A 21182-nucleotide genomic window follows, 5' to 3' on the forward strand; every position below is an offset into this window, starting at 1 on the left:
GGATGAAGAAAAAAGCCATAAAATTTCTGTTCCCCGGCTACTACCAGAATATTTGTTGTTGTTGTTGTGAGAATTGGAGTGCAGCAAAGCCCCAGTAAAACTCTACAGCATCCTGAATGGTTTGTCATCAACATCCAGGAAATTTCATGTGCCTCTGCCTGGTCCTTCAGGCCACAACTGCATCTTCATCCCCCGCAAGAACAATTCTTCTATAAATGCTGAAATATGGTACCTACAGTAACAGCCTACTTAAAATGTCTCATTATTGCAGTTTAACTGGTCATTAGCAGCTGGAATAGACTGATTTCTTACGGGTTATGGTTGAAATAATTACCTAACACTCTGAGCCGTTAAAAACCAGTTAATGAGTAGAGGGAGAGAAGGTGCTGACGTGGACACGGGCACAGCACTGGCTGGGGGGGTTCCTCTGTAGGAAACAAGGCTGAGGTTTGTTGCCTGTGGGGTCCAAAGCCATTTAAGGAGGAGGTAAGTTAGGGAAATTGTTAAAAAATTAATCTGATACAAGTTTGACAACAGTTTAGCCACTGTACTGGTTCTAAAAAGTTCATTTCATGATGTTTTGCTCTGTATATGCTGAGTTGCCTTTTTTTTTTTTCCTTTTTAATGGAGCTAATTAGAGGCTGTGTAATTTTCAGAGGAGAAAGACATCGTGCTCCGGAGTGTTGGCTGCTTCTGAGATACCACGTTCACTCATAAACCTTGACACGTTCTGTATGCTTTCAATAAAAATTGCATATTAGCTTTTGATGTGGTAACAGAGTGGAGTAGTTTAAGGGTGAAATACAGACGAAAATTCCTCCATCAGGAGAAATCCACTGACAGTCTTTGAGCATCCCGTTGGCCCGTGCTGTTGTCTATGGCTGTTGATATGTCTTATTGAAAGAACCATTGGAAGCCCCTGCTTATGGTAGGCAAAAGATGAGCAGGGCCCGTCACGGAGAAGGATTAAAGCAGATAAGGTGCTGGCTGATATCTAGTGAACCCTGGGTTTCTTCTGCTTTGGTTTATGGTGTCCGGCTCATGGGTGCGTAAGACTTGGGCAATACAGGTGTCCCTCCGTAAGGAGTACCTGTAGTGGAGCATCCATCACTTCACGGTAGGTGTTGTCACTCACCTGGGTGTCGCTGGCTTCGTAGTCAGCCCTTGTGGTCCCGTTGTGTTGGGAAGCGTGTCCCCCCCCACCGAACGTGCTTTGCCCCGGCCGTAAGACCTGTCCTTCTCCCCGCAGTGCTCCATGCCCGCCTGCGTCACTGCGTTCCACGTCACCTGCGCCTTCGACCACAACCTCGACATGCGGACTATTCTAGCGGACAACGACGAAGTGAAGTTCAAGTCCTTCTGCCTTGAGCACAGCACAGGTGCCACCAAGCTGCCCGAGGAGGCACGGACAGAGCCCGACCAAGCCCAGCTGGACTTGGAGAAGGTCACGCTGCGGAAGCAGAAGCTCCAGCAGCTGGAGGAGGACTTCTATGAACTCGTGAAGCCTTCGGAGGTGGCGGAGAACCTTGACTTAAGCGAATCGCTGGTGGATTTTGTCTACCAGTACTGGAAGCTGAAGAGGAAAGCAAATTCCAACAAACCGCTGCTGACACCAAAAACAGATGAAGTGGACAACTTGGCCCAGCAAGAACAGGACGTTCTCTACCGACGCTTAAAGCTCTTCATGCACCTCAGGCAAGACCTGGAGAGGGTGAGTACAGCTTTTCCTTCAGTGGTGTACCCGTATGCTCCATCAGGGCTGCTTTAATGCGCGCTGGTGCCTATAGACAGCACAAGCCCTGTTCCCCCTTGACTCAGTTTGACCCCCCTAACAGTTGCGTCCCTTCCTCCAGAGCATTATTCAGAAGAACGGTGCTCAGCACGCGTGTATCATCACTGCCAAAACACTGATACTGGTGAAATAAATTAGTGACGGTCTCAGCCAGGGGTTCAAAAGAACGAGGGAGTGGTGCCTCGGCAGGGCTGGGTGGATGGGAGGCAGATGATGCTGCAGCTTACATCCACTACATCTTAGCAGTCTCAAACCACAAAATTATCCTGTGCTGCCCCTCAGATGCTTTCCAGCAGCAAGGCGCAGGAGCATGTCATGATTTCCTTACATTAAACGTCAAAGACGGGTGAATGGCAGGAGCGAGCACAGGACTGGGCATTCCCTGCCCTGCTGCAGCCGAAAGTGGGTCGGCTCCTCGGGGAGCTGCCGGCGCAGGCAGAGCCGCGCCGGAGGATGCAGCCGGAGGATGCAGGTGCCCGCAGCTCCCCACGGTGCGGGACATCCTTGCACAGGGGAGGGAGCAGCCACCTCCACGGCAGCTTTCTGGGAGAGAGCAAGCATCCGTGAAGCAGCAGTACCAAAGCGGTGCCGGAGCCCCTCTCATTGCCGCATCGCGCTGCCTGCCTGCGGATTTGGCTGTCATGGCTGCACGGAGGGAAGGAGCAGGGATGGGGCAAAGGCAGGCTGGGGAGGAGGAGGGGCGGCGAAGGCGAGAAGCAGCGAGGGGAGGAATTGCAGAAGAAGCGCAGCACCCGGAGTGAGACGGCAGAGAGCGGCCAGGGAGGGGATGGGTGCCGTAGTGTTGTTGCTGGGGGGGGGACACAGGCACGGCACTGGGCAGCACTGGGATGGGGACAGGCAGGGCAGGGCTGCCAAACCTGGCACGCAGGGGCTAAGCTCCTTCTCCTCCTCTGCTTAAAACCCAAGCCCTGCCTGGTTCCCCCTCTCCTGGTCCTGGCAGAGGGGTGAGTCCGTGGCCCCTGCCCAGACCCCTGCCTGACTGCCCACCCGGGGTGCAAAAGCCATGGAAGGGTTCAGGGGGTCTCTGGGAGCAGGCAGGGAAGGAGGAAAGCAGAAAATAGCATTGCTTTCACCGGGTGGAGGTGGTGCCGTGGTCCCCTGAGCAGGGGGGCCAAGGGTGCTGCAGGGGATGTGCGGGTCCCTGGGAGGCAAGGTGGCATTGACGCTGCCCCTGCGTATCCCTGAACCCTCTCCCCAAGCTGCTGTGGGGTCTACGGCATAATTTAACCCATGGGAAGGAAGGCGGTGGTGGTGAGCACTGGGTTCATTCATGTCCAGGTTGGGTTTCAGCTCTGGACCAGTCCGCCCCGGTCCCTTGCTGCACCCACCTCCCCCGGTGGGTCTCGGAGCCTGAGAGCCTTCTCTGGTGTAAAAGCAATTGGATTTCAACCTATTGGTCTCTTTTTTGTGGCCCTATCGGCCTTCATCCCTGCATCCATCACTGCCATCGCTCTGCCAGTCTGTCCCTCCTTTGCTGCATCACGTTTCCACCTCTGCGTTGGGCTGGGCTGGTGCCACCGTTAATGGGTCTCCAGCACCAAGCTGTAGGCAACAGGCTGTAGCTGCCGGATCCGAGGATGACAAGTTCAGCTCACTTTTTTTCCCCTCATCTGCTTCTCTATATTGTAAATCTAAACCAGGCTGCTCCACCTCCCTCTGCTTCCACTTGCTCCCAGCTTGACTTCCCCAGCTGCAGTGAACCACTGAGCATCTCTGGGTACAGCACTTTGCTCCAGGGGCTGCCTCATTCAAAGACACGACACAGCAGCTCCTCTTTGATTTCTTTGTGTCAAAACTACGCGTTTTACCAGATTTCCTTTTTTCCAGAGTTGGCTCCAGGCTTCGTGGGGTCATTCCCCATTGGCGTTCAGCCTCTGCTTAGCAACTCCCTGCCAGGTTTCACTGCCTGGCCCTGGAAGAGCTGTTTGTTTGCTCTGCTTCCAAGAGGGGGAACAATAAACACTCGCCAGATCAAAGTCCGGTACTCAGATGGGTGATACGGGTTTAAATCCAATTGCTGCTAGTGCATCCCAGGTATCTGATCCTGTCTGTCAGCGCCGCTCACAGCCGCCCCGTTCCACTTGCAGGTAGTGAGGCATCGCATCAAATAGGGGTCGAAGAAGAGCAGCCTGGAGGGGCGGCTTTCAGAGGGTGTCCATGGGGCAGCACGTTCAATTTTAGTGTTTTCAGCAATTAATGCGGTGGAAACGGTTGTGATTTGAGGGCTGATAATGGTATCTGGATCCTGGAGTTGGGGAGGCAGAAGCAGTGGGGAAGATGATGCCGCAGCAGCCAGGGTGATGGCATTTCCCTCTGCCATCTCCTAACCACTGTCATTTCTGCACTTTACAGTGTCAGCAAATTAAAGCTATTGCCTGGGAATCCTAATACAGTCCCCTCGTTTTCTTTCTGGCCTTTTTTAACCCCCTTTGCCTTTTTTTTTTTTTTTTTTTAAAGCTTTTTCCAAAGACTGATTGTTTAAATGAGCTTTAACAAAAAAATGTAGCTTTCAGGTTTTCATACCAGTGTCTAAGCTTGGCTTGGGGAAGCAGCGCTGGGTAGTGTTTAGCTGTGGAAGTGTGTGTAAATACCAGCAGTCTCTAAGCAGAGCACAAGTAATGTTTTCTTCCAGGAATATCAAATCATAGAGAAGAGATACAGCCAAACACTTTGAGATGCAGGTTGCCAGAGGCGGTTGTTATCCTCATAAAGAAATTTTAGTTTGATGTTTTCTCCAATCCAGAACAAAAAAAGAGAACGTAGTAAAATACATAGCATATAGCTTGCTGCTTTGTATTTACAGCTAGGGGATTCAACAAGAAAAAAACCCAGCTTTTTCTTCTGTATTCCTAAGTGTTTCCCAATTGTCCTCAGGTAAGACCGATACCATTAGGGAACGGCCACGGTCATCCTGCTGTCTTCACAGCCTTTGGTGGCAGACATTAGCTAAGCGTGGCGTGCCACTCTGGCTTGCTCTGCCACTGTGAGAGCCACAGAGGCTCCCAACCCTGTAGGGACAGTCCCCCAAGCCTGGAAATACCCCAGCCTTCCTCTGCAGGGAGGGGTTTGAGGATGAGGAGGGGGAGGAATCGGAGACATCAGGGTCACGCGTGAGTGTGGACATACCCACGAACGTTCCTGCCCGTGCCTCCATTCAGCCCACCTCCTCCTTACCTTAGTACAGGCTCCTTCAGAGCATCAGGAAGCTGAGCAAACGCTGTCAAATCCTGTTAGCTACCATTAGCATTTTCTGTTTCGCAGCTGAAACCCTCCCGTTTCCTCTGAAAGCCTCGATGCCCGCCGCAGCCATGGTGACAGAGCCCGGCTCTCCAGCCACCTTTACACAGGGCTGGCAAAAAGCGTGGCACTGCAATTCATCGCAGGGCAGATGCCAGCGGGTATCACACGGTAGCTCTGTCGTCTCAGGCTGCTGGAGGTGTTTATCGGCAGCCCCGTGCGATGAGCAAGGTTTAACCGCTGCTGCGCTAGCTCTTGCGAGTGTTTATGTCTTGTGCTTTGCTGTTCGCGTTTAGGGCTTCCTGCTTGGTTAATAAAATTTCTTGAACTGGGACAAAATGCACCAGTGATTTGCGGGTAGATGTGGAGCAAATGTGAGCAGCCATATAGAGGAGCCAGATTTGGGGTAGGGGAGCTGCACCGGCTGCTGACCTGGGCTGGCATCAGCTGGATATTTTGCTGTATTTTCTATGCTCTGTCCTGGCATTTGCTTTAGGGCAACAGGCAGTTTTGTAAAGCTCTGACATTCAGCAGATCGGTAGCCTCATACCTGCAGCTCCCTTTCAGCTGTGCCCCTTCCCTGCACTGGCCGTGGGAAGAGGGTCTCTCCCTCCCTGCAAAAGGAGCAATTTGTGGATGAGAACTGGCGTATTGACCCCGGAGCATCAAGGTACTTCTTAGCATTTGGCATTTTTTTGTGCAGGTTTCTATGTCAGGTGCGAACAGGGCACGTGTGTGATGCAGCTGCTGGACCGAGGGCTCGGGGCGATGCTCGGCTGCTCGGGGCTCTGTGCGTCTGCTGGGCCTTTGCATAAATATTTTATAATGCTCTTTCTACAGCATCTTCCCTTCCGAGACTTTCCAAATCCTATAGAGACATTAGCTTCTTCATTAGGTCTATGAACAATTAACAGGAGATTAAAACAGCCTGTGTGTCCACACCATTGCTGTACCTGGGTAAGATTACAAAATAATTTACCTGTTTCTCCTGGCTCTATTCCCATTTTGGGTCTTGGTCACCTTGTGCGCTGATGTGTATCAACAGCAGAGTTAAAGGATGTGCTGCAACAAGTACTGAAAGTTAATCCTGACTAATCGGAGCAGATTAGCAGCACGCTCAGCCCCATTTGACTCCCTGCGTGCTCTGTTATTCAGGCTAAATTTGTGCCCTCAAAAGCACTGATGCCGAAGGGCAAACCCTGCCTGTGAATTCAGGCCTTTGATGGGAGAAGTTAAAGACTAACTTATTTATTATGTTCAGAAGAAGACAGGAGAGAGACTCCCCTACATGCAGCATCCTATGTGGACCATTTGGACCCTGGGCTGCCCCAGTCCCCCGGGCAGGACGGTCCCGGTTCGCTGCTGCCCAAAGCACTGGGAGCGGTGGTGGCCGAGCTGTCCCTCGTGCCGGGGCAGAGGCTGGTGGAGCCGAGGTTGGGGTCTCCACGGTGGCTGCTCTGGTTTGGGGTGGGTGCCCCAGGCACGCTGGCAGGTACCTGCAGGGCTTTGCAGGGAGATTTGGTGCTACAAGAGAGACGTGCCGTTGGGGTGAGAAAATCTCTGGCGATACTGCGCTTCCTTACGGCTTTTGTATGCTCAGTGCATATGTCGGAGCCAGAACAGAGACATTTAGGCTTTAAATCATTCACTGCACAGTTTTTCCCATATATGTTACACAGTTTGGATCAAGAGCCCTCACCTCTAGTCCTGGCACATCCAAATTGCTCCCAGTAGGAGTTTTGGTGCAGCGTGGATGATGGTGAGATGAAGAAGACCAAATCCCAGGGAGTGGGCATTTCCCTGGGTGACAGAAGCAGTGACACAGCCTGAGGAGACCCACTTTGACCCTGCCTAAAACGGACGCTGTTTCTTGTGTTTCTGTAGGTTAGAAATCTCTGTTACATGGTGACGAGACGGGAGAAAATGAAACACACCATCTGTAAACTGCAGGAGCAGATCTTCCATCTCCAGATGAAGCTTATTGAGAAAGATCTTTACCCAGGTCAGTACCGCTTACCAGAGTTTGTTCTTGCAGACGCTGTCCCTGCCGTCCTCCGAAGCCAAAGACTGGTGCCCGAGCCTCAGCCCCCCGCCCCAAGGAAACGAGAGCTGCCCCCTCCCCTGCAGTGTTATTTAAGCACAGTTCATATGCTGACTCTGCCCATCTCCAGTTTTGTTCAGAAACACACAATAAAGCCATACCCTGGGTGACCGGAGCTCCTTGTTTTCACAGATCCCTCTCGATCCTCCTCTCCCTGGGAATCGGTCAGAAAGACCAGGCGTTTGGTTAGGTGGTGATGCTAAGGCAGTGTTTTGGCGACTTTTCGTGGAGACGGAGCTGTCTGGGAGGAGAATGCAAATCCTCGGCACGAGGCTGCTGGTGCTGGGGCTGATCCACGGCAGCTGGCTCCCTGGCATGGGTCAGCAGCCCTCGCTTTGGACTCTTTGCAGATGCCTTTGGCTCTGTCAAGAATCAAAGGTTAAGCTGCTGGCGGGATGTCTGTTGCTCCTAGAGACCGGCTCCTTTAGCTCTGGTCGGCTGCAGTTCTCTGCTCCACATACCTATTAGTGGAGAACATCACGCTACTGCATGCAAAGCCTCTGACAACTTTTAGTAAGGAACTGAAATGAAGTTGGTTTCCTTCTGTCCCTTTTTTTTTTCCTTTTGCACAAGCGGTGCCGGAGCCCACGGCTCCTGCTCCCTCCTCCTTTCCCTTCGGTGGCAGGGCAGACCAAACCCCATGGCTGCAGAACAGGTTTTCCAGCAGCAGCATCTGGCACTTTGGCAGGCTCTTCCGACGGTTGTTGTGTTTGTGGCTTTGGAGTTGAGTTTGAAGCCATCACATGGTTGGGGTTTCTTCAGGAACCGTCTGGGCTTTCCTTGACAAAAGTTTCCTTTGACGGAAGGTTTGGAGGCTGAGAAATGCGTACGTTGAGATGTTTGTGACTCGGACCCCGTGCAAATTCCTCTCGATGGCCAGAGCCAGGGGTAGCCGGGACCCCAGGGTGTGCTCCGGGGAGATGTGGGTCCTGTAAATCTTGGTCCCCATGACACAGTTCAGTGACACCGTGTGTTGCTCCGTATGTCCTCGCTGAACCAGCGATACGGGTCACCAGCCTGGGCACACACAAAATTGTGTTCCCGGCTGTTCCCACCGACTGGAGACCCCGCGTTGCACATCCCGAGAACCGTTCCCTGGCACTTGGGAAATTTGTGCCGGCTGGTGCTCCCAGCGGTGATGCTGCTGGCTGGGGCAGCGAGGCGGGAGGTCCAGCTGGGGAATAACGGGTGGATAAAAGACAAGAGCAACAGACTCAGACCCTGAAGGCAGATGCCACGCGCTGTTGCTGCTGGGCTCTGCGGGTTTTGGGAGGATCGCAGGGGACCTCGTGATGCTCTTCAGTTCAGCTGGGTACCCCCAGTTTAGCGTTTGCAGCTCTCAGAAGGCAACAGGCTCAGGGTGGTTTGCCAGGAAAGCTTTTTGAGCTCATCTCCCTCGCAAACAGGGTGTTAGGTGGCTGGAAATGCCCTTGGGGACCTGCGTTCCCCAAAATGCCTTGGGGAATCTGACCTCAGGTGCGTGCCCGACCGTCTCTCTAATGCAGCGACGGGGTGGGAGTCGGCAGCTCCTCCCGGGGAGGGTGAGCTGGGACCCTTCCCGGTGGGGTGCAGATGCCGACCAGCGAGGGAGAGCTGTGTCAGGGCTCTGCCGCTCACGTTTTGGGGCTGTCTGCGCTGCCGAGTGCCGGCGCTGTGCAGTTGCCCTTCCTGAAAATGTTTAATGCATGTACGCGGGGAAAAGCACGACTGCCGTTACTGTGATGTTTGTTCTGCCTAAAGGTGAGTGATCAAGAGACAAACCCACGGCAAGAGGGTGACTCAGGTGGCGACTGGCGTGCAGGCGGTGGGATTGCTTCATACGTCTTGATGCAAATGTTCTTCTCTCCTGCCCCAAATGGTTGGCGTTTGCCAATTCGTTTTCCCCCCTGAACCGACCGAGCTGAGCTGCTCGTCTCTCCTGAGATGGGCTTTTTGGTTTAGCCTGAGCAGGGACTGCTGCCTCTGGGACCCGGCTCCCACGAGTCGCTGCCGCTGGGAAAAGGGCCCGGGTACAGGAGTTTGGTCCCAGGATCTCCAGGTGGTTTGGGCATCGGGGTCTTTCCCATGGCAGGGGGACATGAGGGACCCGACTGCCTTTTGGCATCGGTGTGTAGGTTCTCCTAAGCTCGGGAGGATTTCCCTTGCCGGGACGTAGCATCAGGCCATAAGTTGTGATCGCAAATGTTAGCGGTGACGGTCGTGCAGGCAAGAGTGCAGGACACAACCCACGCTGATCTCCAGGTCCTGCCCGACAGCAGGAGCAAGCGCTGGGGCCACCGGCAGCATGGAACAGACGGGCAGGGGGTGTAAATGAGATCAGAGAGATCCCACAGCACCTACACGGCCGTGCCTGTGCCATCCGTGCGTGGCATCGCACAGCAGAGCCGCAGAAAGCAGTTTGATACTTATTTTCTGCTTCAGCTCCTAGCGGTCCCATCCTGGTCCCATCCCAAACATGCACCATGTAGACCCCGATCCTACCAAGCGCTCCCAACACCCACACGTTTGCTAAACCTCCTTTATGCCAGTTGACGATACTTAGAGCTAAAGATACTCGGCGCCCAGCGGGACCAAAGCTGTGGGTAACTCACGGCTGCGTTTGCCGTCATTGCGAAGCGCTGACTGGTTTGAAAGCAGGGGGACGGTTCCTGTAGCATCCCCTCCACGTGGCTCCCAACCGGGCTGCTCTGCCTACCTGGGGTTTCTTGGAGAAAGAAAGAAGTTTTCCATTATTTTGCCTGGATGAGGCCGGTTTTTAACTGCTGTTACGGTAGTCATCGAGTGAAATCTGTTGGGGTTATTCCAAAGATGGTTTTGGCACAAAGGTTTTTTTGGAATGGCTCCCACATAAAACTCAAAATTGGAGGGGTTTATTTTTCCTGCTGACAAATGATCATTTAAGCAGGAGATTTTTAATAAAATTAGTGAGAACTGACCGTGTAAAATGAACCCACCTCTCTCCCCTGTATTTTTCTTGCATGGAGTAGAAAGTAAACACTGTCTGGCTTTGACACACGGCTACTATTTTGACAGGTTCCTCTTCAAAAAGTACCGCTCGGGTTTCTCTTTAGCCCCATTGTGCTGTCTAAACAAAGTTAGATTTTTATTTTGTAAGCGGAGTGAAAAATGTGTCTGCCTTTCTGCAGTTATTTGGCAGGAACGTAGCAAATGCCAATTTTGCTTTTGCTTTTCTTTCTTTCAGTGAGTCCTTTGGTCAGGAGGGGTTCCTGGCTTGGCAACCCCAGGACTGTAAATCCTCTGTTAATCCAGACTCAGGCAGGTGCAATGCGAATTCCCTCCCTTGCTCGCCCAGTACATTTCCACTGCCGCAGCGAGGGGAGAGCAGAGGTTATTCCCTCTGACCCGTCCAGTCCACGGCCTCTCTGCTGAGGCTGTTTGCAGGTCTGCTGCTGGCCGACACAATAAACCGATTTCGTTTCTTAAAATTATTGCTCCGATAGCTGCACAGCTTGTGCAGGTTCAACCTATGGGCCAGACTGAAAAAAACCGCATGTCGTGCCTCCATTTCCACCAGCCACCCACATTTTGGTTTAAGGGCAATATCCTTCCCCCTCTGAAAGTTAATAGAAGTTTTAGCATGGACTTCTGTGGGAGAACAACCTAACGGAGTAAGTAAAAACTGTTGAAGTATTTTGCTTGGCAATACAAGTCATACTTTTATACGGTATTTGTCTGTTTACCCAAGAGGAATAAATCCAGCAGAAGTTCAAAGTCATTTAGGAAAGACTGATTTTTAGCTGAAAGTCTGCATAGCTAAGAGTTATAACCCTGGCTTTCCATAGGCAATGCTGGTCATCTTCCCTACTCCATTTACTTATGCTCAATACACTGCTGAATTTTTATAGCTTTGGGGTTTTTTCACCCCTGCACAGTATGAGTGCGAGCAGTTACTGTTGCCGAAAGGTCAAATCAAATCAAGGTCTGCTTAAAAACTCTGCCGGTACCACTGCTGTCAAACTGGCTTTGCAGCTGAATCCCTCCAGGAGATGCTCTTGTCGGGGATGGGTGACACACGGCCAGGTTTAGAGGTCCCCTTGTCTCCTGCAGGGTGTCGGAGCAGGATTTGGGGTTAATCCCTTCTGCTGCTCCCGCAGGTCCTCGCCCCAAAGCCCCGGTCCCGGAGGACACGTCGGTGGCTGCAGAGTCTCCAGCCAGTCCCCTGCCTTCAGTGGGACTGCTCCTGCGGCCACCTTAAGTTCATATCCAAGGCCCAAACCTCTTTTTTATATAAACTACGGGATTCAGATCTTCTTAACCTATAGAGACCTTAGCCTACAGCTGGCCAAAATCTGGCTGCTGTTCTCCCTTTGGCTTGAGAGTTGTTTGCAGGTCTGGTCCAGGTCTCCACTACAGGGGTGTGCCCCAGGGGAACTTGCTCACCGCAGCATCCCTGATGCCTCGTCTCACACGGAATTTTCCTTTTTTTCTAAAAAATGCCAGAACAAACTGGGAAGAAGACAAAGGGTAAGAAAAGTGACCCGAGAAGGAAAGGAAGAGATGGTAGAAAAAATAGTCCCGAGAAGAAAGAGAAAAGGAAATCAGTCAACGAAACTGTATTGGGACAACTGGGTAAGTCTGATTTTATGGGCGCAGAGTTGAGCCGTGCCGCTGGAGGCTCCCTGTTTTGGGGAGCAGGGTTAAGAGTCCCGGCCCCTGATCCCTCCTGCACGTACACGGTCGAGTTACACCCGAGGCCGTGGGAACCTCTTCATCTCTCCCTTGTGAGCACCAGCCTGAATTACCGAGGTCCCACGGGAGAGACGGCGTCGGAGATGAGGTCCCTGGTGGGGCAGGGGGCATAAAATCCTCCCCCCGCAGCCCCAGGGCTTGCGCCCAGATTGAGAGACTGTGTCACAAAACCTGTGATGTGCTGCTGAAGCGTCATTTTGCTTTCTGGTGATAAAATCAGACTTACCCACCCCACAGTAGGGCTCATCCCCCGTATCTTCCGTGCTGTGTAGCGATGGTGAATACAGCACACGGGCTGTGCATTTTCATGGCGTATACTGGCCAGGACTGTGCGGTCGCGCTGGTTGTGCCGGCGGTCTGGGAGCGTCCAGGAGACGGGCACAAAGCACGGCTGATCGCTTGAATTTGCTCGGGGGGGGCGAGGAGATGCAGGCTGGCTCTGCGGATGCTTCATCCAGCTCTTCCCCATCAGCTACAACCTACCGCTGCTCAGCAGCAGTCGAGGCTGGGGGGGCGGGGGAGCATAAAAAAACAGAAAAAGGTCTTTTTTTGACAAGATCTTTGACAACCGCATGGGGTTTTTACACGGAATTGGGTTTTTGTTCGATTTCCTCTGGCGCCGTCACCTCTGCCAGCATGCAGGGCAGGAGGTGATGAGTTCACACGTGCTCAGCTGTCCTGCGGGTGCACAGGGGATGCACCGGTCCCCTGGGGCTCCCGGACAGTCTGGGGGTGCTATAAAAGCCTCCTGGGGGTACAGAGAGTTTCTGTTGGGGGTCTGGGCCACCCTGCCTTGCTCTGCTTTGCCCATTGCTCGCCCCGACTCTGCTGCTTTGTGTTCATCTCAAAGCTGTTGGGTTTTAGGCAGGAGCCCCTTTGGAAACAGGGCTTTGTTGCTCATCCTGTTTCTGCCAAAGAAACTTTGGATTTCCTGGGGCAAATTCCGCCAAATGATGGAGGGCTGGGGTGTCTCTGAGAAAAGCTGCACTGCTGCGAGCCTGGGAAGCCAGGCAGCCAGCCCAGAGCTTCACCAGGGGCTTGTAAGCTCCTGGATTTTGTTACGGGCTTGAAGCATCACTTGGGGCTGCAGTCATCGGAGAAGGGCCGGGGAAAGGCGAGCTTGGCAGGGGCCTTGCCGGCAAGACCTTGGGCTGTTTGGCACCTGGGTACCACGCGATGCCCTGAGCTCATCCCTTCTCCTGCTTCCCCTGCCCTGCGTTGGTCCTTCTCCAAAAGGACCGTGGTGACCTGCCAGGAGTTGCAGGACTGCCACCTTGACAGTGTCACCTCCGGGGGGGGGATCCAACCTGACCGACCTCCCCAGTGCCACCCTTGAGCAGCCCTGGCATCACGCAGGGTGTTTTGTTTGTGTGTCCCCCCCCGCCGCGATGGTCGCTCACCCACGCAGCGTGGAGGTGCGGGGTCACGTCCCGTATCGCTGCTCACAGGGGAGGGTGATGCAAAGCTGCCATCGAGACCAGCAAACGTTGCGGACGTGAGTCACCCTGCCCGTGCCGCTGCTCTTTCCCTCTTCTGTTGCTAGGCTGACTGCTTTAAAAGGAAAGCTCTTACCTGAAATCAAAAATCAAACCTGATTTTTCCTCCATCCGTAAAACCAGCTCAGATGTTCAACCTGTGGGTTTCTGTTGCGGGGATTAAAACTGCATGTGCTTGTGCAGACAGGTATGCGCCTTTCCAGTTGCTAATTAGACCCAGCCCAGCCCACAATGCTCGCTCTTGCTCTCAAGAGATAATCATTAGGAAGTTTTTCAGCTTTTTCCATTCCAGCCTGTCACCTCTGCTCCTCTTCTTCAGTTTTCACGCCGCTGGAGTGTTCGGAGATGTTCTCAGCCCTGCCTCCCGCCCTCCCTGCCTTGGCACGCAGATTTAGCACCCGTCCCATCACCCCACTGACCGCCCGGCTCCGGTGGTGGCCGGGGTTTGGGCAGCACGTGGTGGCCCGGTGGCAACTGCTCCCTGGGGAAGCTGTCACCCCTCGCCTGGGCACAAGTCCCACTCTGGTAGCAGTCACCAAATTTTTCGGCTCACGCCTGGATCGCTTGTCTGCCGCCTTTGCACGGGAATGTATGTTCCACCCGTGCTGGAGTGGGTTGGGGCTCAGCATCTTTGCTCAGTTTAGATTTGGGGAGTTTCTCAGGGTGTTGGGTGTGGGGGACCACTCGGGTTGTTGTGCTGTGGCCTTAGGGAACCCCAAACCCAGCATCAGTGCCGGAGTAAACCCTCTCCTGTGTCCTGATGCGGTGCGTTACGGTCGACCTTTTGAGCGTGTCTGCGGTGCCGGGGAGTTTCGGTGAGGTTGGTGGCGAAGTCAAAGGGCAGCGTGGCCGTCCCTGCCTTCTGAGACAATCTTCCCCTTTTGTTTTTCCCAGGCTTGTCAACCTCCTTCCCCATCGACGGGACTTTCTTCAACAGCTGGTTGGCGCAGTCGGTCCAGATCACCGCCGAGAACATGGCGATGAGCGAGTGGTCCCTCAACAACGCCCACCACGAGGACAGCACCCCCGGCCTCTCCGAGGAGCTCCTCCAGGACGAGGAGACCTTGCTGAGCTTCATGATGGACCATTCCCTCCGGTCCCCGTTCAAGCAGAGCGAGGCCACAAAGAAAGTGAAAAGCAGAACGAGAACGAACACTAAGAAAAAGCTGCCCAGGAGCAGCCCCCCCGCCGTGGGGGGGAGCCACCCGGAGAGCTCGGAGCCCTGGACTAACAACGCCAGCGACTTGTCGGATGATGCCGCCAAGCCCTTCGCTCCGGATTCCAGACCGAGCAAGTCGGAGAAGGGGACGGCGAAGCTTCCCACCGACCGCAAAGGGACGGGCGAGGCGAAAAAGGCGGCCAAGAAAGGCTCTCTCCCGAAAACCGGCGAACCTCAACCCCCGGCCGGGGCGAGGGGCTGCGTCGGCGAGGAGGAGGAGGAGGAGGAGAGGGAGGAAGAGGAGGAGGAGGAGGAGACGCCGCGCTGCGCTCAGCCGGAGCCCAGCCCCGCGGCCAAAGTGCCTGACTCCATAGGTAGCCCCAAAACCGTCGTGCGGTTCAAATTACCAAAGGAGAGCCGAGGGACTCGGAGGTCGCAGCCCCCCAAACCCGACGGCGCCGGCGGAGCTCCCTTGCGTCGTTTCGACGCCGAGACGGACGGCTACTTCTCCGACGCAGAGATGAGCGACTCGGACGGGGAGTCCCGCGGCGGCAGGGCGCAGCGGGGCCAGCTGGATGCGGCCGGCGAGGACATCGTCAGGATGAGCATCCTGGCATCCTAATTCCTCCCGACCAAGCGCGCCGGCTCGACGAGGCCTCAACCCAGTTACAACTGCCATGTCCAATTTCTGCCTGGTATCATAGCGAGGGGGGATTTTTAATATGTGTATATAGTTGGAAATTCGGCACTGTTGTCTTTCTCTTCTCTCTACGCCTGAGATACAGCTTCAGCTTCACCGACATCGATGACCGTGACAGTAGTGGTCCCTCCCCGGCTCCCCCCCCCGCTTCCCGGGAACACGAGCTGCCGGCGCCCGGCGGGACCGATGCCGAGGGTGCCGAGAGGGCGGAGGGTGCCGGTACCCGTGCTTTCTGCAGGGATGACAGTTTTAATTCATGGGCATTATTTAACGAGGGGCAGATTTCTGCCTGGGACGGTTGCCCCCGGAGCAGGGAGCGAGCGGAGGGTACGGTAGCGGCCAGCTGCGGGAGGGGAGATACCCGCCTGTGTGCGCGTATACGAGGAAGCAAAATAAGCGATACTAAAATAAATAATGACTAAAGCACAAAAAGCTTGTTGGAGGAAAGCGCTTGGGGTGGAAGAGAGCAACGTTACGTTTCTATTTTTAGAAAAAAAAAAACCACCAAACCTCGGTCGTTATTTTTCCCCTCACCTTTCCATCTGGTCGGGATCCGTCCAGGGGCCAGGATGCAGAATTGCTCCCCGTCCCTGCCCTGTGGGTCGACCCCGTTGAGGTCGTTAGAAAAACGAAGTGATTTACTCAGGTGAATTGGTCAGCTGTTAGCGAGCTGGAAAATGGAAATGCGGGGCAGGACGGAGGAGAAAAGCATCCTTTAAAAACACCGTGGGGAGTCGGGGTTGGTTTAACCTGGGAGGTTGAGCGAAGTTTTTCTGCCCGTGCTTCTCTCCGACAGCTGCCATGGTCCCACCGTGCCGGGGCGGCACGTTTGAAATCCCCTTTGCACAACGAAACGCTTGGCCCCGAGGCCAAACGTACCGTCACCGAGGGGAAATGGAAACGCTTGCCTTCACCATTTTGTTTCCCTACTAAACGCTACAGTGGAAATGGTGAATTTATTCCTCCCCATCCTTTTTTTTTTAATTCCTTAAATCCTGGTTACAAGCTGTTGACTTGTTGTGGGAGGGTGATTCACAGAAGCTGACATTATAGATATTACAATAATTTAATGCATAAAATGTCCCCAGTAAGCCTTAAATGTTGTTTAAAAGCCCATGTTACCTACAAGTCAGGCGAATTTCCATGTTTGCACTTAATTGCACCATTACTTCGGTTTTGGCTTCAAAGGTCACAGTTAAGTCGTGCTACGTGTTTTATTGGAGTGACCCCAGTGTGAGCTCAGGGAACAAAAAAAAAAAGGAATTCACTGAAACTTTTGTTGTTGTTGTTTTTTAAAAATAAAAAATGTTTAAAAAAAAAAACTAAAAAAAAAAAACCAAACCTGGGACACTTCTGCAACCGGTTAAACCCATCACTAAACAAAAACACCTTGCAATTGTCAAACCAATCAGTCAAATAATTTTGTGGATGCCAAAGAATATTTTGACAGTCAAGCAGCACAGCCAGAAACCGGAAACTTGTCATTTTGAAAAAATTGGAAGTTATTTAGCAACAAAGGACTAAAGACACACTCATAACACACTGCTGCGGCGTTAGGTTCCAAGCTTGCTCCGAGGGATGCTGCTGCTCCGAGACCGCATCCTGCCGTTTTGATTTCCGATGCTTTTTGCTCATTTCACTGTGAGCTTTCTTTTGAAACTCTGAGACTCCTTCAACTGATGTTTTAGAGTAGATCATCTTTATCAGCCTTCCAAAGTCCTTATTAGTGATAAAACTGCAGCAAAGATAAGCGATGACAGCCTAGCTCATCCCAGGCATGGCGAGCGGCGGGGGCTTCGGGTCGGATGCTGCACCCAGCCCTGGCTAAACCCAACACTAACCCGGCTGAGACTGACCGTGCCTGGGGAGGAATCTTCCTCCGATGGGAAAAATGTTACACGTGTTATTAGCAGGAAAAAAAAAAAAAAAAAGCGAAAACACAAAACCAGAAAATCAACAAAACGGGAACCACCTTTGTTATAAATTAGCATAATCCATTGAGGTTGGAAATGAAAATCTGCTCATTAATTAAGGCTCAGTATGTTCAGATAATGTTAAATACAGTAAATAGGACTTAGTTTATCTTATCAGGCTTGCTAGCTTTAGCTACAGTATCCTAGTATAAGAGTCATAACAATAATCAATATGCTGCCTTTTAATGAATCTTGCTTCCGTGTGCTTCACTCAATTATGGTTAAAAAAAAAAAAGCAATCCACAAATCTCACTGTACACAGCTCCATTCATCAGCTTCTGCACTACTTGTCTTCTCAGTACAGGAAAGCAAAAAGGGGGGAGACTTTAAAGAACAACCAACCTGGCGCCGCCAGCACCAGGCAATAAACCAGTTTGAAACACTCCCAAAACGTCAGGCATCTTATTTTGCCATCGGGAGACGGCGTTTAGGTGGGGAAAGCTGGAGGGGGCTGGTGGGGCATGTCAAACGCGGGGAGAAGAAGGGGGCAGGGGGGGATAGAGAGGAGAAAAGGGGCTCGCGGGAGCTGGGGGCGCTGAGCGAGGGCTGGACCGCAGCAGGATGGCTGCGGCCGTCCCGGCGCATCCCCTGCCCGCAGCATCCTCGCCGCTGCCTCCGAGCAGGGGAGAAAATGCACAAGGCAAATATTTTTGATGTTGCTGTAAATGTATTTTGAAATGAATAGAAAGAAAATAAAATAAAAGGGTTTATTTTAGTAGAGAAATGTTGTCTTTTAAGATGTATAAACTGCAGGAATCGACATTTGCACTGTAAGAGCACCCGTTTCCTTGGAGAAGCAGCAGCGGTTGCAGTTGAGATGAGGATGCAAATAGCATCGTGCCCTGATCATGGAGCACAGCCCCAACATCAGCCCCGATGGCTGCGGGAGTTTCCCGAGGACAGCTCCGATTCCCCACACCCGTTTTTAAATTTTTTTCTTTTTTTTTTTTCCCGTTTTTTCTTTTTTTTTTTTTTGCTTGCACCTATAGTATGAGATTGGGATGCCTGCTGTCCCACAGAGCTCATCCATTCCCAAGGCGGGATGCAGGAGGGAGCTGGGAGGCGATAGCAGGATGCTGGAGCAGCCGCCAGTGGGAAGATGCTGCCGCAGGGCGTGAGGTTTGGTTGTTCTTTAAGGAAATCCCCCCACAGTTTGCGCCATTCCACACACAAAACAGACCCACTTCACATCAGTTAACAGGAAACGATATGAATGTCGCAGGAGGAGAAACCCTTCTGTTTTCTTTGTTTCAAAGAACGTGATGTGCCATTTGTTAATATAAAAGAGAAATATTGAAAATATATTGAAAAGAGCAATTTTAAATTATTTTTGGCTTATGTTGCAATATTTATTTTCTTGTATTAGAAATTCCTTTGTAGAGAAAAAATGTATTTTTCATTAATGCAAAAACCTATTTCTCCTTTTTGTACATTTTCCATGTTAGTTAATCCTTAAAGCAATATAATGTTATCAAACTCGTTCTGTGTGAGACTGTATTATGCATGCTATTTGTGTTGCCTTGGAATAGCTCTGTCTGCCATTATTTTCATCCTGTTTAGATACAGTGTATGCTTTAATACACATTGGGACCATGGCCCATTGCTTATGAAAAAACCCTTTGCATTCCTCAGTGTGTTGGCAAATGCAGTCAATAAAGCAGTGTTTTCTGTGTACCTCTGTGTCGGTGTAGTGAGCAAGGTCACACAGAGCAAATTTACCCAGGGACCAGAGGGCCCGTCGGAGCATCCCAAGGGATGCAGCTCTGCGCGTGGGCATGCGGAGCTGGTCCGGCCCTGCCGATGCAGCCACTGTCTGCCCATGAACAGCAAATTTCTGAATTTCCATTGCATTTCCATTTACGTTTCCGTTGCCAGACAGCAGCGATCCCACGAGGAGCGCAGCTGGAGACGTTTGTCACAGCTGGAGGGGAGGCCCCAAGCAAAAGGGTGCTCACAAAAGTCCCCCGTGCCTGAAAGTTTTTGTCATTCAAGGTAACCACCCTTCTCCTGGAGATTTTAATCTTATTTTGCAGATCTGGAGCAAAACACGCAGGGGAAGCCCCGCTGCGAGACGGCAGGTTCGGAGGAGCAGCCTCTTGCGCCAAGAGCTGGCGTAACAGGCGGGGAAACACGCTGTTGTATTTGCTATTCATGGGAGTGAAAGCAAGCTGTGAAATCCAAAATACTACAGCAATGTGTTGCTGTTCGTTAAGACGCTGCTCGTTATCCTGCTGAAGGGGGTTGCGGGCAGGCGGGCGCTGGGGCTTGTCCCCCCATCACACCTCCACCTGCCGAGCGTGGGGGGAGAGGCAGGGCTCATCCAGACTGCTTGAAAAACCATCGCTGCTGAAGGAAAATGAGATATTTACTGGACATACTTTGTTCGATTTATTACTGAAGTGATCGATGAGGGAAATCACGGTGCACCGTGGAGACGATGCTAAAACCATCAGTCTGAGAGGGGTCTTCTGGGGGGGTGCGGGGAAGAAGAAAAGAAAATCCGCCTTTAAACTACCACTGCCTTATATTTTGCTATTAAATGAAAAGGTAAAGGATCAGTTTATTGCAAACTAAGGATTTTATTACCGAGCTGCATTATTGCTCGCAGCTCTGGAGGCATCCCAGTGATGAACTCCAACTCCTGGCTGGCCCGTGCAGCCCCACAGTGCAGGCACGATGCCTCCAGCATCATGCATGAACCCGTCTGTCCAAAGCCAGTTCAAGAATCATCTTCTACAATAAGTTTTTTGCCTGTTCTAGGCAGGGAGATATTAAAGAGTTCGATTTCATAAGGCAGGGAGCGAGGCCAGCCTGCCATGCTCCTGGTTTAAGAAAACCCCTTTGGTTTGATTCCCTGATGCCCCTGGCCCTGGGATACTCCCAAAATGTCTGAGGGAAGATGACACGCAGCCCAGCCAGGCCTCGAGGGTCTGATGCTGAGAAACATGGGGCAACAGCCATACCAACCGGTAAGGATTTTGTCTCCAAAATATCTGAGTGTCATGGAAGAGAGAGCTAGCCAAATTCCTGGGAAGATGCATCCCTGCCTCTGGCACCTGTGTTAGACCAGAGATGGCTGAGATGGTCTGGCCAAATGTATCGTGGGAATGGGCATGGGAAATGGAACCCAAATGCCCGGAAGGAAGGGAAGAAAGAAGAAAATTTGGGGCAGCTAAAAGGACTACGTCACCTCTGTCCATCCCCTCCTTTCCCAGAGAGCCCATTTCACAGGAGAGACAATAACCGAGATGACAACGAAACCAACTCACCAAGAGTAGCTCGGCTCCTTAATTCTGGCATCCTTCTGTTTAGGCAAACACCTTCTAAACCACCAGCTGGCTCTCACAGGAGCGAGGTGCAGTGGGGACCTTCACCAGGACAGGACCCAAACCCTGGGGACCCAAACCCGGGCAGCATCCCCACTGCCCATCACCAGGTGAGAGCCACCAGCCACGAGGGTCACTGCTGCTCGTTCAGGCATCCAACAAAGCAGGGACACCGGGGTCCACCAGCAGCACCACATCATCCTTCTCCTACAGCCCAGCCTGAGAAATAATTCCCCAATAAAGTTAGAAAAAGCCATTCTTATTAAAAAAAATATATATTTATGGCCACTTATAGCATATGGGGTTTCCTTCTGTTGCTTGCTTGGGGTTTGCCTATAGTACCTTTGTCACAGATGGTGCTGAATGCCTCGATCTGGAGTGAGCAGGTGAAGAATCATTTCAGTTTAATTGCAAAATAAATGTTAGGCTAGCCCCTATATGTTTTGCATAAGGATTGCAAGTGCCACCATAAATACTAACAGGGCAAATATGCCCCTGTGTCAGTAAATCATGGGCAACGGATGTGAAAATGAATTAGTTTCCTTTCAACTTATCCTGAAAGAATTGCAGTAAGATCTTGTTTTATTGTGTTTGATTAAGTGCTAGTGGTATAACATAATTTCCCCTAACCATTAAAATGCTGGTGCTGTACTTCTGCGTAAATGCC

At 52.1% G+C, this 21182-nt stretch overlaps 1 protein-coding gene across 7 annotated transcripts in view; it reads left to right on the top strand.

Moving 5' to 3' along the window:
* JADE2 (jade family PHD finger 2) overlaps positions 1-18863 on the top strand; it is an 84846-nt gene extending 65983 nt beyond the window's left edge. For 5 of the 7 annotated variants that reach the window (XM_075056555.1, XM_075056554.1, XM_075056557.1 and 2 more), the window contains 4 exons: positions 1250-1711; positions 6935-7052; positions 11613-11741; positions 14252-18863. In XM_075056555.1, coding sequence (XP_074912656.1) covers positions 1250-1711; positions 6935-7052; positions 11613-11741; positions 14252-15138 — 1596 coding nt within the window. In that variant the 3' untranslated portion in view covers positions 15139-18863. The remainder of the gene's footprint in view (positions 1-1249; positions 1712-6934; positions 7053-11612; positions 11742-14251) is intronic. The other 2 variants (XM_075056560.1, XM_075056553.1) reach the window with 1 other exon arrangement.
* Positions 18864-21182: the final 2319 nt, after the last annotated feature.

The sequence above is a fragment of the Buteo buteo genome, chromosome 24, assembly GCF_964188355.1.
Source record: "Buteo buteo chromosome 24, bButBut1.hap1.1, whole genome shotgun sequence".
Taxonomy (NCBI): domain Eukaryota; kingdom Metazoa; phylum Chordata; class Aves; order Accipitriformes; family Accipitridae; genus Buteo; species Buteo buteo.